Source organism: Grus americana, chromosome 1, assembly GCF_028858705.1.
Source record: "Grus americana isolate bGruAme1 chromosome 1, bGruAme1.mat, whole genome shotgun sequence".
In the NCBI taxonomy this organism is placed as follows: domain Eukaryota; kingdom Metazoa; phylum Chordata; class Aves; order Gruiformes; family Gruidae; genus Grus; species Grus americana.
In genome coordinates this window covers 128,236,911-128,256,125 of record NC_072852.1, presented here as the reverse complement: position 1 = coordinate 128,256,125, position 19,215 = coordinate 128,236,911, and the positions used below count along the sequence as shown (strand labels likewise).

At 43.2% G+C, this 19,215-nt stretch overlaps 1 protein-coding gene across 14 annotated transcripts in view; it reads right to left on the bottom strand.

Moving 5' to 3' along the window:
- DMD (dystrophin) overlaps positions 1-19,215 on the bottom strand; it is a 1,313,294-nt gene that overhangs the window by 64,754 nt on the left and 1,229,325 nt on the right. For 10 of the 14 annotated variants that reach the window (XM_054840966.1, XM_054843533.1, XM_054803063.1 and 7 more), the window contains 2 exons: positions 12,205-12,266; positions 223-297 (listed from right to left, as the gene is read on the bottom strand). In XM_054840966.1, the coding sequence (XP_054696941.1) occupies positions 223-297; positions 12,205-12,266 (137 nt within the window). Of the gene's footprint in view, positions 1-222; positions 298-12,204; positions 12,267-18,973; positions 19,094-19,215 lie in introns of those variants that run through there. The other 4 variants (XM_054801340.1, XM_054848771.1, XM_054802200.1 and 1 more) reach the window with 1 other exon arrangement.

Here is a 19,215-nt window from a genome sequence, read left to right as displayed (position 1 = left end):
GCTCTATCTTACAAGGGACAGATCTGCAGACCACCCAGCACTTTGGTTTCATAAGGAATGTGCAAACTGGTGGCAGGAGAAGACCCTTCAGGTGAGATGTTTCCATCCACCAGGCAGAGCTGGGGGAGCATGGGAGTGTTTTTCTGCTTCTGAAAGTTGCAAATAATTTGTGTGTCGGTCAAAATCTTCCCGGCAGCGGGTGAGGCAGAGGCAGATACTTACGGCAGAGGGCTTTCTGCAGCCTCCGGAGTTTCATGGCAGTCCTGTATGCCGAGAACCTGACGTTATTCAGGTCAGCTGCAGGGGGGAAAAATTAAAATAAAAGATCAGCTTTACACCTTAGAAATAACCAGACTTGTAAAGACGTTAAGTTGAACTAGAAGATTATACTCATTGGTTACAGAAACAGAAGGGGAAAAAAAGTATATTAGAAACTCTAATCCACTGAGAAAAAACCCTCAAACCTTGACAATCGATCATCCAAAAGAAAAACACCAAGTCCTAAAGTGTTACTTCCTTTCGTTCAAAGGCACTGAACTTAAGAGCACTTGAAAGGACAACATCAGTGACTGCAGTAGCCTTGTCTGAAAACACAGCAGCCTTTCACACGGCAGGCACCGTGAGAGTGATAAGAACCTGAAACTCCTCCTTGTCTGCCCCATGCTGGTACCAGCCACGCTGGGTGCAGGCAGCCTCAGAGAGGAGCTCTGCCCAGGAAAAAGCAGGCCACTCTCAGCTGCTGCTGCTGAAAAAAACTTTTAAAAAAAAAAGGCAACAATGAAACTTTTGTTCTTTCTACCCAGGCAGATCCCAGCCGTGCCCTGAGATGTAAAGCCTTCCTGGTGAGGAGCCAGCTCTCCCGGCCAGGTGAGTTCCCAGGTTCCCACCTCTGAAACGGCAGGGAGCCGGCGGGCTCCAGGAGCACGGCAGGGAACGGCACCTGGCTAGGAAAAAACAGTGTGGTGTGATTGTTTTGCTAGAGCCTTCTCGTGTGGTTAACAAAAGGAGGATGTCAGCATGAGTCCCCACTGAACGGTTTAACCATGGCTTGCAAACACCTCCCAGGACAGGCCAGGGACGAGGCGGGCCGCACACCAAACCAGTCACGCCACGCCGGAACAGAGAAGCCTCTTGGCACACCAGAGGCTCGGTACCAGCTGCCTGAAGGTTATCCAGCACCAAATTGTGGTGATCCTCACAGCCAGGCACAGCAACTGATCCGTAGCCTAAACAGCAAAGACTAGACAAAACTGAAAAGAAAGGAGGTGGTGTCATGGGCCAAGTCTGGCAGAGAAACTGCATTTGCATCTTTCTCTTCTGTGAAACCAGACTGAGGAAGATGCGCTTATTCTAATCTTGTCCCTGGCTTTGCTGAGAGTGGCCTTGGGCAAACCCCATTTACAACAAGAATGAAGATAAAATTCACTGAAAGTGAGGTTGAAACTACTGTGGCTGAATTCCTGCCATCAGCACCAGTACATCGGCTAACTCGTAATTTACAAATAGATCTGGCATACTGAGACCACAGTGCAGATACGCCACCGCTCACGTTATTCAGAATCAAACTCAGGATGCAGAAGCAAGCATGAATCTGGCAAAGAGCTTTTGTTTATGTGAGCAGATCAACAGACACCTAAGCTAACTGTGTGCAGCTGCAAGCTGGTACCTTCCTCAAAGAGAACCCGGGTAAGCCATCAAGGTCACTGTTTTGGGGGCAAGTCCATGAACCGACGCTGTTTCCCAAGCGGCATGGCCAACATCTCCCAGGGATGCCACAGGGCAGCTGCACCGGGAACTGTGGGGTGGTGGGGGACACTCTCGTGTGCTACAGCACAGTCACCCCTGCCGCTGAAGAAACAGACTGCTGCTGGCATGCTTTCGGACCTGTCACCTACCCAACTAATTCCTGGGCACAGGCACGCCTGGGTATTGAAGTGGTCTAGGGACCGTTCCCAACAGATTGGTAAGCATCTTGTAATTTAAGGGTTTTCTAGCACAGAAAAGGACTGTTTGTGCCAGCCAGTTTCAGCTCCCGGCAACACCGCTGAATGCATTTAATTTACTGATGAAACCCATGGGGCCTAAGGAGTTAATGATGGGAAAGCGTTTGGAAAATGTGAACTACTATGTAAATACAAACAGAACATTAAAAAAAAAATACTGCCTCAGAATAAAGGTCTATTTAGCCCAATAAGCTGCCTCCAAGCTTGGCAGACTCCTACAGAAAGAATATGATGAAAACCAGGGCAAATACAAAACAGTTCTTTCCTGGCATATGCGCTGAGGTGCTATAAAGCTGTTTGCAATGTGGTAGCTTGGGTATAACTATCCCAATATCATCATTTACAATGCTGTACAGGTACAGGAAGCAGAGGGAATATAGTCTCAATTACATTAATTTTAATTAAGCTGTTCTGAATGAGTAATTTGAGGTTTGATAATCCAGTAGTTTTGTATACCTTAATAAAACCTGTGGAACATTTCTAAAACACGTCTTACAGCAGAAGGGAAAGTTTCAGCTCTCTGTGTAATTCCTTTTTCTTTGCATAGTTCTTTTTAATGGGCAGATCTCCTGTGTTGTTCCTGCCAGCTCCCTCTCTCACAATCATCCTGACAGGTCCAGAAGCCTTAATGTGGTGTGGAATACAGTGAGCAATTTAAATAAAGCGACTTAATTTGTCTTGAAGGGAAATTAATAAAGCAGTCCCTCGCAAACACATTGTGACTTCAGTTACATTTTGTACCCTTGTTGTAAATCTCCACTTGTATTCCAGAAAAGAATATATACTAGATTATGGCTAGCATTTGATAAAATGAAGAAGCCTTCCCTAAATTTTCCCTAAGTATTCTGAAAAAAGCTTCTCTACTTATTATTTAAATTTTAAGAAATATTAGTAAATATATATGCATATTTCAGACCTTAATCAGGGAAGACAGTACAATCCATGAAGACACTTAATCCTGAAAGTGCCGCAGTTTACATCTATTTTCCTTTACATGTAATACATGCTGAATTTATTATCAACCTTAATGACATCACTGGCAAGAAGCATCTGCTGTAAACGATCAACAAGCGATGTCAGGAGCTAGCTTGGGAGCCCTCATCTCAGGCTTTGGGAAAGTAGCAGCAATGTCACCTTTTGGCTCTACGTGCTGAGGCCAAGCGCAGGGGCCGCGTGCCTCTGCTCCCACCTTCCCTCCTGCTACCAGTGTTAGCCCATGCCCAGTCACTGCCCCCGTGTCAACTGCTCACCTCTTGTCGTCTTCATTATGCCACCACCTCCACGCCCCTGACGGATGCCTCTCTTATGAGGTGGTGACAGTCATTTGAGGTCACAGGATCTTAATGATTTACCTTTCCCCCTCCCTACTCCTGTGAAACTGCCGGTGGTGTCTTTCTTCCCCGGAGCTACTGCTGGAACAAACATGTTGCTCTGTGGAGCAACGAGGGGAGCCTGGGCCTCTCCTAATTGGGTTCAAAGTATTTCCCTTGCTGGTATATGATCCCTTATGTAGAACATAAGACTGTCAGGGAGCAAGACTTGGTGACTGGGCTGGGGAGCATTGGAGGCAACGTCACCACCAACAGCAAGGGAGGAGACAGAGTGAGGCAGCAGAAGACACTGCCTGAGCACAAGCCAGCCGCTACTGCCAGGAACAGGCAGAGGAGGGAGGAAGGAAAGAGGCTCGAGCAGCAGCAGTTGGGTTTTTTTTCCTCCTTCCTGGATCCCGAGGGGGGAAAAAAAAAAAAATCTAGATGCTTTCTCCACTCCCAAACAGCCCACTGAAGAGTCAGGACCCACAAAGCCTTGACTCCAGAGCTTTTTATCATCTCTGAGCAGGTTGGAGAGCTCAGTATACCACTCAAGCTTTCGTCCAGCTGCTTCATCCCACTCCTAGAAAGCATGCAACGTCTCATCATCCAAATGAGGTGGTCAGAAGGCTAAAAAGCCTTTGGAGTATGTGAAACTTTCGCAGGTTGTTTAACGATATCTCCCAGTCCTCATTGCTCAGAAGGTAACCTTCCAGCTTTGAACAAAAGAAGTAAATACTCAAGAGCATAATCTGCTTATGGTCTGAAACAACAATGTAGTGGAAGAAGTCATGTGGCCTCTGGAAAAGAGCAGACTGAGGAAAGGATCATAGGGGACCATTTGGTGACACTCATATTTACATCCCAGAGCAAAGCAAAATTGTGGTTCTCCTGTCACTCAGCTGTGAACGACCTCTCTGTTCAAGGGAACATAACTCTTTCTAGGGGAGAAGATTTAAGATCACCTTACAGAAGACCCATACGATGAGAAAGGTGCTTACAGCTGATGCCTTCGCAGCAATGAACAATTCCCACCATCACAGCAGTAAGACAGAATCATAGAATCACAGAACGATTTGGGTTGGAAGCGACCTCAAAGACCATCTAGTTCCAACCCCATGCCATGGGCAGGGATACCCTCCACTAGACCAGGTTGCCCAAAGCCTCATCCAACCTGGCCTTGAACACTTCCAGGGAGGGGGCATCCACAGCTTCTCTGGGCAACCTGTTCCAGTGCCTCACCACCCTCACAGTAAAGAATTTCTTTCTAACATCTAATCTAAATCGACCCTCCTTCAGCTTGAACCCATTACCCCTTGTCCTGTCACCACACTCCCTGATAAACAGGCCCTCACCATCTTTCCTGTAGGCCCCTTCAGGTACCGGAAGGCTTCTATAAGATCTCTCTGGAGCCTTCTCTTCTCCAGGCTGAACAACCCCAACTCTCTCAGCCTGTCCTCACAGGAGAGGTGCTCCAGCCCTCTGATCAGCTTCGTGGCCCTCCTCTGGACTCGCTCCAACAGCTCCATGTCTCTCCTGTACTGGGGCCCCCAGAGCTGGACGCAGTACTCCAGGTGGGGTCTCACAAGAGCGGAGTAGAGGGGGAGAATCACCTCCCTCGACCTGCTGGTCAGGCCTCTTTTGATGCAGCCCAGGATCTTTCTAAGCTCTGCCGCGGCCCTCCCACTGTCGTGCTGAAACGAGTTCAAAGCGTTTAAAGCATCAGTGACTCTCAGAAATTAGGATATCTCCTTTCGCTGCTTTCTTCTTTTCATTATAGACATAATGAGCACCTCCCTTTGCTTCATGGCAACTAATGCAGTATGGAGAAGGTTATCTAGAAAAGTCATTCCCTCAATGTCCATCATGTGCCCACTACATATGAATATGTTCATGTTCGTATTCTTATGTTCATTCATATTAATATGAATAACATTGAACAAGAACTAGTGCTCTTATTAAAACATGCAGCTTTAATGAACAGGACTTCAGACTGCCAATAGGAATAACTCAAATCAAAAATATTATGGAAGGATGGTCAGATAATTAAATCCTAACCTTTTCTGCATAATTCTGCATGTTGAGAGAAATCTCAAAATGTAAGGGCTATGTTCTTCCTCAAAAGAGCTAAGACAGCCTCATCAACGCATTTTCCAATGTTGTATTTTTCTACATTATTGTAGAAACAGCTGTAATTACACATAGCAGATCCTTTTGCTAGTAGATAATCAGATTAAAAAAAAACACTTGAGAACTGGTCAGTGATTTGTATCAAAAATTCCAACCACCAGCTGGAATGTCCCACTAACTACTGACACGGTATCAACAAATAAGATGTAGATTTTTTTTTTTAAATTTTCCCATGCTGAATTCCAGATTTTACATTGGGATATGAATATTATTTTAAGAGGAAAACCAGATCCTCATGTTCTTGAGTCTCACTGCACAAAATAAGTTGATAAGCCACTAAAAGCATTAAAAAATTAAAGAACAACAATAAGATTTTAAAAAGAACATATTTAACAAGAGGTTTAGCGCTCATCATGGAGGGATACTTGTTTTTATTTTAAAGTAGTTAGATCTATAAGCCAGACAACAGGTTTTAAGTAAGGTGTTTTAACTGAACTGCTTTCCATGGTGGTTCTTAAATAGACTAACCCCTCTACAGTTTCTCCAGCTGCAAAGAGTGCTGAATGACTGAGATATTTAATTTGATAATGTACTGTCCTCTATGACAAACTAATCTCACTGAGTGTCTAAAAGCTTTGGGATGGGCCAGACTACCTCCTGTCAAAGGTTGTTCACAGAATTTGTGTCTCACACACACCATGTAATCTGAAGGCATCTCAGGAAGTCCGTTCTACCTGGAAGCTACCTTGGGTTTTACTTTAAAGAGGGTCACTTGTTTATATTATTGTGAATATTATTATTATTGCTTTTTGATGAGGACAAAACACAGCCATTTCATTTGATTTTATGGACAACAATTCTCTCATGGTCTGGACACCATCAAACTGAAAAGAGCAGCTTATGTGCTTCAGGTGCTATCTCAAAAGTAAAGTTTGGCAAGTTGACATCCAATTTCTTCCAAAGAATTTAGTTGTTAACTTGCCAAATCCTCATCTTCATTTGATAAGATTTACAGAGTTTTGACTTTTTTTTAATTTCACTTATTTGCTAGGAAAAAAAAAGTGGACCTACAGTGATATACCTCAAAACCTGAAAGTCTTACTCAACCATAGCTTGTGACATGGGCATATAGCCCTCCATAAATACACTGCTTGCAGAGGACAAACCATTTTGGGAATTACATGCACTGTTGTCTCTGACAATGCCTACCTAATAGAGGTTAAAAACTCTTTACTGTACAGTCCTGAACAGACCATAATTCCACTACCAGCCACTAAGCTTTCATGTTTCATCAGACATTAACGGCACTCGGACTTTTCAAGAAGCTTCATCTCACTTCCATTCAATACAGCTGCGATTCCCTGACCAGCTGATAAGAAGTCTGGGTTTCTTCCTGCTGCCCAAAGCCTGTATATAAATCTTTTAATGATGCTCTACAGTGACATATATCGCCTCTTCAGGAACTGTAATTTAAAAATGCAAATGAGACAAATGCACAAAGGAAAGAAATTAATCAAGTAACACTGCTTAATATCAGCTGAGTCTCAGCCACTGACTCTTTTATTATAACAGTAATTAATGCTATCCTCTACCTTGCTTTGAGAATAAATAACAGTAAACAGTGTTACTATACATACAGACATACAGCTTAACCACTCTCCATGAAAAAACACGGCATGCTGTACTAGACCTGTCCCACTGGTGATAATGTCTCTGTAAATTAGTAAGCGTGATGTACCCAGGGCACCAAAATGCTACTGAGTGCATCTAGACAAAGTGGATGAATGCCACAGCACATGCCAGCATCCCGATAATCAGACCAATTGACATGACCTTTGGGAATTTAGTTTTAGCATGTAATGTCTTTTCTTCAGCAAAACATTCCCATACTGGTCACCTATTCCATAACAGAACATTACTTTGCTCTCTCTGTAATATCCTCCTTCACTGCCAATATGCCTATGGTTTCATTTTCAAGGGACGCATGGTTAACTTCTACCACCTAAAGTTACACTTATTGTCTGTTAGGTGTATGCCTACATAGGATGCAATCACACTGTTAGAAAGATGACCTGCTCTAGGGCTGACTACTGTCCAAGGTTGACAGAACCTAACCAGTCCTATGTTCCAAACTGAGAAGTTTTATTATTCAGATTGCAGTTAGCTTTAAAAGGACATCAGTGAATAAGGAACCTTTGAAGAAAGACTATATGTATCGTTTCACTGGATTTCAGCAGAAATCAAATGATTGATGTGTGCAATAGGCACATGTCTTGCCAGTACAAACATGGAAAACAGTTGAATATGAATAAAACCTCATATTAAATACATAGTTTAGCAGTTTGTAATAAAAGCTATTATGGCAGAGAGGGGCAGTTTAGCCTCTTCAGGCAGCATTTCAGGACAAATCACAACACAAACCGAAAACGGTAAGGTTTATCCACCTCGGTCATTCGGAGTTGGAAACTCACGTTGCTGCACAAGAGCAGCCAGCCACAAGACCAACACAGCAGCTGCTGCTGAAAGCCCGGTGCAGGCTCAGAGGAACCTTCCAGCATTCTCCCACCTTGTCTTAAGCAACTCCAACATTTCTTCTGTGTAGTCCACAGAGAACTGCCCCCCCCCCCCCCTCCCAGTCCCTGCAAATTAAATGGAAAGCTGTCACCAGTGCACTGCACTCCGCAAGGGTGAGGGTGTTTTTCACTCTCTCATCTTGCCTTGGCGGATCAGGAGAGATAAACAGATGCACACAGCAACATTTCTGACTGCATCCTGCTACGACAATTACCGTTCACCGTGACACTAATGCACCTCGAGGAGACTTGTACTGATGTTACATGGGGAGGCTGGAGGAGGGGGACACTAACAGTATGGCATGACACACCAAGTTCTCCTGGGCCATCACGGCAAAGGTTAGAGTCATTTTCAGCTTAAAGGCAAAATGCTATCATTCTGAGCTAACCTGCCTACCATTAAATGTTCTCTCTCAAAAGATAATCTGAAAAAAATTATGCAATCCCAGATCACTTTGATTCCTGCTCTTTCCATCTCTCCCCTCACCAAAGGTCCTTGAACTCTTCAGGACAATGAAATAATACAAATTCTCATTTCAGTGATGCCCTGGAGCCATCGTGAAGGATGAGAAAATTTGTAAGAGGGCTGTAAGAGAATGGTGTCAAAAAGCAGATCTGCTGCAGGGGAACTGCTTTTGGAAAGAAAAGCAGCTGGAGTGGTTCTTGGTACTTTGAAGACTTTCAGAGGGAAGTTAGAAGGAGATGGGAGCGACTCGTAATGGTGTGAATACAAACCAGGGGATGTCTGTCAGCCTCTGAACCTTTGACACTCACATTTTTTTCTACCTTTCCTATTTCAGCATTTATTTTTTCTCTATGTTCTGAATTTATACAATTTCTTCTTATTAATCTATACCAACATCTACTAGATACCTTAAATGATACAGCAAAGGTCACTGTTGCACATGTTGCCACTTTGACTTGATCATTAAACATCAATTAAGTCATTTAACACTGACAGCTTATTGTGCAACTTTAAGTAGACGTAACTTTAAATGAAGAGTGAAAATTGCCCAACTTCAGTCAGGAATAGATGCTTCATTAAAAATGATAAAATTGCTATGTTGTTTAAATAATAAGAGCAATCAAGAGCAAGCCTTTTAATATCTTAAAATGAAAAGCTTCTGTAAAAGATCAGAAATGTTTGATGCACATATTAAATTTCAAATCAAGTATTTTACAGTTATTACTGGTATCTTTATAAACAGCCATGTTTCAGCAAATGAGCTCAAAGAGAATTTGAGAATACTTCCTTCATGGGCATAATTTCTTCCTATGGGTTCTTTCCACCTTTGCTGATGCAGTCCCTATTGCAGACAGGGTACAGGACTTCCTGGACTGACAATGTGATCAGGTACGAAAGCGTATGCAGCAAGTTCTTACCTTCTTTTGTTATTATCAAATAATGCTCCCAAGTAATTTAGCTTCATTTTTATGAATACCCAAACCTCTAAAGACAGAAAGTTGAGCCAATAAATTTGAAACTTGGAATTCATCTGTTTTAGCAAAATGTAATGCAGCAATTTGTAGGTGTGTGAATTGGATATGTGAACAATAAAACTAGTATCCTTTTTCATACAGAAGAGTCTCCTGTGTCTCAAAGACATGGGCAGATGAGGAATGTTACCTTGTGCCAGGTTGCACCTTCCTCGCTCACTTAAAAAAAAAATTAAGCTTTCAGTAATTTGTAAGAATTTAAATTAGACATAAAGATCCCCTAGCAAATTAAGATATACTGGCATGTATAGAGAGCTACATCACATAGCACAGTTATTCCCTACAGGCTAAGTGTAGGAGTTGGAAAATGGAAATCAAAACTCTTGACAGCACCGATGTGCTTGGTCTCACTTTTACATTTACCTGGATTGCACAATTCATGTTTTCTACCAGATTTTTAAAATGCATACGTACTAAGCTCTTTACTAGCTTCTTCAGATGAACGAGAAGCAAAATTTGGATGCTAATGTGGGAAAAATAATAGAAACTAATGAGTATGCAATACAAAATCGACTTTAATAATATCTTCTCAGATAAACTATTACTGAACAGTCTGAAAAGACTTCAAACATCCCATTATTACCGTTTTGACCTGAGGCAAAGCAAAGCACTGAAAATACATCAAGGGTTCTGTTCAAGACTAAACGGGTTATGCTTGTATTATGCAATTTGTATGAGAGTTAGGCAACGATGAATACACCCAATTCAAAAATAAAATAAAATAAATCGGTAGGTTATTCAGTAGCACCTTTATCAAAGCTTCACCCCGTGTGGCAGCGCACAAAGAATTGCCTTGTCTAATCCGTTTTGCACACATATACGAACACCTAAGTTTACTAATAAAAATACACGTTATGCATCCTTTGCCAAAATCAGCATCGCTTCCATATTAGCAAACATTTGATCTCAACCCCAAAAGAAATACAACTAGCCAGAAAGAGGACTGCCCTTTTGGGCATTCCTTGCTCCAGAAAAGGAAAACAGAAGGATTTTACAAGAAAAAGAAACAAAATCTGCCTAAACACGTTCCTTCTTTATGCAGTAAGAAACAAGGATATCTTAAACTCTTGACATTTGGGTGATACTCACAGCAATAAAACTCAGTTCAACTAAATGCAAACTGACTTCAGCAGTCACACATCTTTTGAACTGTTGACCTGAACCCATCAGGATGCTTTTCTCCCTTATATATAGTTACCTCTTAACTTCTTGATATTCAAGAATACTCTAGCTGAAACGGGGAAATACAAGAAGAGAAGCAATTGCAACAGGACTTCAGGTCTGACCAACACCCGTATCAGAAATATCGTGTAATCTCTGGACCAAAGAAGGCTGCAGAGTCAGAGTGCGGTTCAATTAACAGGCCACTGTTTGAAGATCTACCTGTATTAAAGGGATGTCTGCATGCACAATTACTATTTGTCCTGAATCTTTTAAGCTGCTCACTTTAAGAGGAGAAATATAAAGGAGACAAACAGGGCAATACGTTATAATTAAATGGCAAGTCAATACCTGTCTGCTTTTGCATTTGAACTTACACATCTTATATCCCTTTTTGACATAGAGAGCTGTATTCTGGTTAATTTTTAAACAAATTGCTGCCACAGTGCTAATACTATAAGGAAAAAAATATTCACACCGTTTCATTCCATTTTATCATATCGCTTTTCTAAAATATTTTTGGTATGCCTTTAACTGCAGAGCACTGTAGAGATACCTGACTTAGCTTGAAATAGATTACGCTGGCATAATTAGGCTGTTTTCACCAGCTAAACTAGAGTTTAGCGGGAGATAATTTAAGCTATTTTTCACCATGGTAAATAAGCCTGCACTGAATGCTAGATTTGACTGCCCTAGTGCTCAAGCTGGCTTGTTTAAAGCTGGTTTATGTACATGTGCTGTAGAGACATAACCCCCTTTATGAATGCAGCATATTCACTGATATTTCTTTTAGAGAAATAGCTTAATTTTTATTATACCCCCTATTATTTATTAACAGAACCATTAAAAGCAAAGAGTTAGCTATTAAATGGTCTGCCAAGCAGCCTATACTAGAGCACGGATTGACCTATTTTATCTTATAGATGTGCTTCTGTTAATAAAATCCAAAGCTGCTAAAAAATAAAATAACAAAAATCTCCACCAGAGAGGCACATCTGAAGTCATAATAAGCATGCAATTTGGGTATTCAAAATGACATCATGACAGCTGCCATGCCTTGCGAGTATTGAAAGTGCTTTAAAAATAAAGCAGTGGTAACGCAGTTTGGCAAATTGCTTCAATTGGCTTCCTACCATCCAAAAGTCAACATTAACAGCAGCTTGGTTTGATTTTTTTCATCTGCCTTTTGTAAAGTCGATTAGACAGTGAAAAGATTCAGGATTTTATTTTTTTTTAAATTTCTGTCCCAGTCTTTCTGTGAGAGTTTGCAACAATGCACCCAAATTACTTCGTAAACTCAGCGCACATACTAAACGTGCTAATTGAAATATCATTTTGTTCCACTGCATGTTTGAAATGTATTATTATGCCTTACGTATTTCCCTTGCAGAAAATTTTAACCTTGATAAAAGCACTGCCCCTTGCTTTCACTTAATTTTGCTTTTTACTGCTCCTGGAAATCCTTGCCTTAAAAATTCATTTGATTGGGGAAAAAACCCCCACAACAAACAACTAGTAGAGGTGTCTTACCTAAAGACTGGTAAAGCTCAGTCATCTTGGGATGATCCCAGCAGGTCGTTTGCGTCTCATGGCTACAATACAAAACATGAGAGTTAGTAAAGTAAAATTGTTTTCTCCGTCATGCAGTGAGTGATCCAGGTTGCACATCAGAGCACGGTGCCAGACCAGCGCCAGCAGCCTGAGCTGCTCTGGCAGGGGGTCTCAGCAGCAGTAGGCAAGTCTTCATTCAACACGAGACGTTAACTCGGAGCGCTTTATTTAGGCATGGGCTCAAGAAACAAAATTAAAAGTAGTTCTAATATAAAAAAAGACAGCAAGTATTCAGATATGCCATAATGTTTTGGGGAATTTGTAAGCACAACAACCAATTCTTAAAAACTCGTTTTGAACAGCTTGCTCTCCATTTCCTCCAAACTAGAGGAGAGATGTTTAAACGCTTTATTAAAGCTTTATGGAAATTCTGACCAGATACTGAAATCTACGGTATTTTTCACCTGCTCTCCCCTACACGCTCTTTCCACTCTTTCCTATGTGGTAGGTAAGAGCTACCCAATGCAGCAGTTGCAATCCTTCCTTTCGGTCCAAACATCTGCACTAAAATCCCCGTGCAACATCCCACTGAACCATCACCAGCTGATAAATGCTTTTCAGGCCAGTGTGTTCCACCCCCCCCATATTGATGGTCTCTTTTAGCAGAGACTACTGCTGCTCTGCTTCTTCCCTGGGACTCCCAGGCCATTTCCCTGCCCCAGAGGTCCCTGTGCAGTGGCAGAGCTGTTGGGATGGCAGGGAAAAGCTAAAGTGGGGTTATGAAATGCTGCAGTATGACTAGAATGTAAATTGGACGGTCTCTGCATTGAGGCCAGCAGTCTTCAGCTTTGCAACACAACGTGTTGCCAAAAGACATGGAGTGTGAGAAAGCCAACAAAATAAAGTGTTAGTGGGTGTAGTAGCAGCTCATGTCTCCTAAGGTTACACATTTTATGATTTTATTTTTAATGACAGCATAGCTAACATCATCATGTTTCCATTAACATAGAAAACTTTAAGAAAAATTCTCCTTATCTATTCTGTAGCCACTAAAGTCTTGCTTATACAGAATTCAGCTACATTAAAAGACGACCATGAGTATTCATAAAAAAAAAATATTCTGGAAAGTGTATGCAGCACACAGTTGCTAGCACTCGCATTTGTAATTTCTGTACTTAAAACACAGACATCCTGGTTCCAACATGCACACATCATTTGGGAGAAAATATGCAGGAGAGCAGGACCTGATCCACAGCGCTGTGGAGCTCCTGGAGCACACACCTTCCAGCTCCAAGAGACCACGCCACAACCCAGCCAGCGGGCTGAATGCACCTGTACCCCCATCTGTGTACTGGAAGAGCGATACAGCGAGGTTGTTTAGAGAACAAACGGTCCTCGAGTTCTCTTTTTGAGGCAGCGACGTTCTCAAGTACGTCTTTACCCTCTATAGGCTAAGAAGGGGTAAAGTTTTCGATGAATCACGTCAACACCGCCCATACTCAGGGAAAAAAGAAAATCGTGACATGTTTTCTTAGTATGATTTAATTTTGATCCATGTGAATACTTTACTGGCCCAGTAACCTCTATATATTCAGTAGCTTACTATATATAATATTTCCAGATTTTGCTCTGTAACTGAAGAAAGAATGAAAGGGATCACAAGCAATAAGCATAGGGAAGAAATGCTGCCATAGCGCTGCCCTCGTTGAGCACAGGATTTTAAAGAAGCCCTGTCTCATCAACCTCAGCATCCCCTCCCCTTCCTAATTCCTGTGGTGGCTGAAGGCAGTGAAAGGGGGAGGAGGACACTAGAAGAGCAAAAGCAGTCTTGTTCTTTGCTCTGGTAAAAAATGAGTCGTGGAAAGGGAGGTGGCTGCAATCACATTCAGAAATCTGAGCCTGATCTGTTTTTTTTTAAATGCAGAAACCGGGTAGCTTCAAGTGAAAACCTGCAAGCCACCTGCACCCGAGCTCCTGAATTCCCTACCACGCCTGGCACGGGCAGGTTCTGCAGAGAGAATGTAGCACCAGCAGCTTTTATCATACTCAGGTATAAAGTGGATGTTTGAAGAAAAACAGAAATGGTTTCATTTACACTTTGAGCCCCTAAAAACTCAGCTACCAGAAGCCTCTGCTCATACAATGGCAGTCCAAAGGAAGTGAGAAAGGGAGCGTATTTATCGCAGAACGACCCTGTAGCCCGAGATTTCACGAGTAACGGACTGCAGCCCCAAATAAACACTCAAACCCACAGACCTGTGACCGCAGTTTGTTCACACCCGATGTACGTCCCAGATCAACAGTTGCCCAGGCATGAGCCTGGCTGCCCTGGCTCGCTTCCCCACAGGCAGGTAGCCCCAGAAGCAGGGATATTCAAATAGCAACTGTACCATGGTTTGTATGCCAAACCATGGAGTAAAAATGAGAAAAAGAACTTATGTGCATCGTTAGAAGACACATCTGAAAATCATCTGCCTCATTTTCCCCTGTGAAATTAGTTTGGCAGCCCCAGGTTGTTCTGTGGACAAACCAGACCACTTCGGACTCCATCGCTGTTCACTTCATAGCCTTCAAAGGCACTGATTCCCCATTAAAATATTTAGAAGCCATAAGATATCTGGCAAAGGTGTATCTATATAGGAGTGTAGAATCCCATGCCACTGTTGGACAGAAGAACAAAAGGATCATTTTACATGTGGAAAACTATTATGGTTGATCACTAATCATCATTACATGGAAGAGTAATTTATTGATTTTTTTTATTTTCATTTTTTATGGTAAGGCCCAACCATATATCAGTGAATTTAGTGTGTATGGTTTAAGCTTACAGCACTTACTAATCTTCCTGAAAATACATAACTGATTTTCCTAAGATCTTGCAAATAAAATTTCCATTGCCAAAGAAACATTGGACTCCAACTGTTCTCAGATATTTTTAATACCAGTAACCCCAAAGCACTACTTGGCATGTTTTTCTTTCGTGGTATAAGATTAATTCCCTTGGAGATGTACGTTTTGTAAGGAACAGTTTTATTCGCTTCACCTACAAGTGACAAAGACTGAATTTGCAGGGCAGGTATGTTTCTCCTCTATACCCCTCTTTGTTTTTATTTTTATCAACTTAGTTGCAACTCAGAGGAAATACCCCTTCCTTCGGGCTCTAAAAGTCAAAGTTCAGTAGAGACCCCAACTCTCGCCCCTGCCACCTTCCCGGCGGCGACTGCTGGCAAGGCAGAGCGCTCCGCGCCTGGCTGGTACGGCACCCTCGGCAATTCCGCAGAGATCGCTCAACCTCACGCCCTGTACGAGACCCAGCGACGGGCGGCGAGCCGCCAGTACACCTCCGTGCTCTTGCAAGAGAAAGCAAGGGTTTTAACAGGAACTGAGCCTTGGTCGCTGTGCTTTCTGTAGAGGTTGAGTGCCCGTACCGAGCCAGGGCAGATTTTGCAGTTCTGCACTTTACATGCAGAACACAAGAAGGCTGCAGCTATTTTGCTCCAGCTAAAAGGCGTTTGCCTCTTAACTGAACGTTTTCAGCCCGGAAAGTTATCAACGATTCTGCACACAAGGGCAGCTCCAGGAAAGGTTAGATTCCATCAAGGCTATTCTTCATAAGCCTCTTTGCCATTTTCAAAGGCCACTTAATTGTGAGCTTTGGGGTTGGACCGGTGGGGGAGGATTTCTGTGTATGCCCTTATTGTGAGCACCGTCTGAAGTGAAATGCCAGCTCAGCAGTTTCAGGCAGCCTCAACCACACTTGGGAATGCTGTAGCATCCTTAATAGATCTGCAGCAAAGCATTTGCCAGTTTCAAACTCCGGTGAACAAGGCCCTTTACAGCTTGCAAGTCAGAAAGACATAAAAAGTGTAGTGCAAGTCCTCTTGACTAGCGGCAGCTAAAGCAGAGTGAGAATATGTGCAGAAGTAAGTACTCTAGATGCTTTTCCAACGTACCACCAACACATAAAGGCATCAATGCACACAGCCAGTAGTTTCATGATATTGCACATGCTCAGAGGACACATTTTTCAGTTTGGCTCTACATTTAGGTCAACTAAATTGAACACTAGCTTTTAAATCATGGACATTCTGCAACAAATAAAAATATAAGTGGGCTCACGTGGCATATTTTCCTCTTTCTCACCTGACTTCAGCTGCAAAAGTGGAAAGGAAATTAAAACCAGGCCTGAAAAGAAGAGCAGTAATGGATAATGGTGACACCTAGGCACTGGTGTGACTGGCACGCTAAATACACTGATAATTCAGTGGGATGAAAGCAGAGTCTTCACTTAATACATCCTTTGGGAACAGCAGGACCACTTCATTAAAGGTTGATTATATTATATTAGCAAGGATAATTTTTATGTGGGGAATTCTGTCACACTATGCCAGTGTGAACTCCTCTGTTCCTGCCAACAGCAGAGAGATTTGTCTGTCATCACTGTCGGCAGAGCCAATAACGCACAGGACTGAAAACCTGAAATCAAGAGATGATATCCTAACTGACACACTAGCTGAATTACAGTTCCCTTGTTATAACTTGATCAGTTAGGACAAAATACAATTATTTTATCTTCCTTCCTTTTATATTACATCTGAGGAGCAGCAGTAGGAGAGGAGAGCAATGCTTCCCCCCACCCAAATTCCTGCACAAATTCCCCCCCAAACATTCCTGCACAAGCCACACCGAAACATTTCCAAACCTTTTAATTGTTTTTGATTGCGCTCATTCTCCTTTTTTTGTTTTTAATATGTATCTAGGATTCAGTCTCATGTCTATTCACTGCTCAGCTCCAGAGTCTAGAATTTTTGGTTGCAACTGCAGAGTCCTTTTTAAACTCCTACATCGGTCTCCATCAGCGATACCACAGCTAGTTCTGCTGCGCTTCTCCCCTCACCCTTCATTAGAAAACGCAACATGAACTAGATGTGCATGTGTGTAGATGTGCATAGGATAAGAAATTCTATCAGGTAGCAATAAATAGTTACATACACTTAGAAAAAAGCTGAAATTAAAGTAATATTTTACAAAGCACCAAAGTGGTCCATTTTCAGACAACACGATTTACAGTACCTCTCACCTCTTGGCTTTAAGATGAATAAAATGTTATTCCAACCACCTTATGGTTGTTGTCAAAAAGCCAAAATAAACATGATAGAGTCATTTGGATTTTACTAAACTAACCTAAATGCAATTGAAATTGTTTGTATGAATAGACACAACCACTCATTTAAAAAGACAACTGTTTTCAACAGTAGCTAACAATGATTGCAAGGATGACTTAATATTTGTCTTCTTACAGTGTTTCATTAATTCCTTCGATAAAACAAGTTACTGCTATGGAAAGTATTAGCAATGTAAAAAGGTGGCACTCCTTTGTGCTTTACAAAGGACTACTGTTTTCATCTGTACATCTAGAGACTACTGATCTGTGCAGAGATTATTTCTGTTTAAGCCAAAGATCAGTATCTTTTCAGCAGGAATTTGACTTTAGCGTGTTTTATTGGCTTTTGCAAGATTTATCAGACTGCTGAAGCCAGGCACCGATATATATTAAAGTTTCTTGCTGATACTGGAAATGAATAGTAGAAGGGCAAATATCAACTGCCAAGTACTGAATAGTAACTCTTTTTTCTCCCCTTGATGTTAAACGTTTATTTTGTACACTCTGTCACAGCCAAAGATTCCTGCTCGGTGGCTGAGGCTTGGTGAGCCCGTCCCCCCAGCCGTTACTCCTCCGCTGATCCATTTGCTTTGCAAAGCCTATCCTCTCCGCTTCTGCCAAAGCAATTTCACTGCAGGGTCTTGTCAAATCCAGGCTCAAACAGCGATGGCCTCAAACAATTCCTTAGTGCTAAAAGGTCAAAGATCCTACATATAACCACAGTTCTTGTTTCCTAAGCTCCATACGCATACGCCTGCAAAAACCACTTCTCAGCCCTGACTTCAGCTTAGATGAGGACTGGGGACACTGCTGGTGTCCCAGGCTGCAACATGTTCCACGATAGGTATTAAAAGACAATATAACATGCCATGTAACAACAAGAAATGTACCACTTATAATGCAATAGCCCAGAGGGAATCCCCTCCCAGCTTCTTCTGCCTGTTCACTTGAAAGATTATTTCTAAGCGTGATATTACCGGGGAAAGAATTACACCTCAAAGCACGTTTGTTTTCAGGAATTCTGTTAAAGTTCACACCCGAACCAAGTTACAATACACACTACGTGCTACATAGGTAACGTTTTACAGCACTGCGCTACTCCTTAAAAGAGCCGGTTCCCATCCTCTCGGCGCCCCCCGGGGCACTCCCCATCTCTGGCACATCCACGATTTCCCGGCCCGACTTCAGGGGTTTCACCCTACCAGCCCACATCTGCACAGGTACACCCACACGTGTGCGTGACCTCACATCGCCATGTCCTACGTGTTCCAACTAAACACGTCCAGCGCGAAACTACGGCCTCGTGAAAGGGAAAAGCCGTTGAATTAAATGCCGTTTCAAGTTCCCAGAAGAAACGAGGCAGCAAGTTGACCTTTTTAGCGTAACAAACGAAAGGTACGGCCGTTTGCCCCCTACGGTCTGTGAAGACGGCGGTTAGCCCCGCTACTCCCCACCTTCACCGAGCGCGGGATCACTGCGGGCACTCAGCGGAAACACCTGAGAGCCTCCGAGCCCCCAGCCCGGCCCCAGCCCCGGCCGCCCCCGCCGGCACCTGCCGCCCCGCGCCCCCCGCAGCCCCCTCACCCCTTGAGCTGCTCCCTCATGGCGGCGACTGCTCGGCGGCGCCGCGGAGGCAGAAACAGCGCGGCCGCCTAGCCCCGCCACCGAGCGCCACTGCGGCCGCCCCGCCAGGAGGGAGGCAGGGAGGGACGCAGGGAGGGAGGGGGCGGTGCTTCCCCGCCCCGCCCCGCCCCGGCCCCGCCCGGCGGCCGTGCCGGCTCCGGCTGCGCGGGAGCGGCCCGAGCACCCGCCCGCCTCCATCAGCG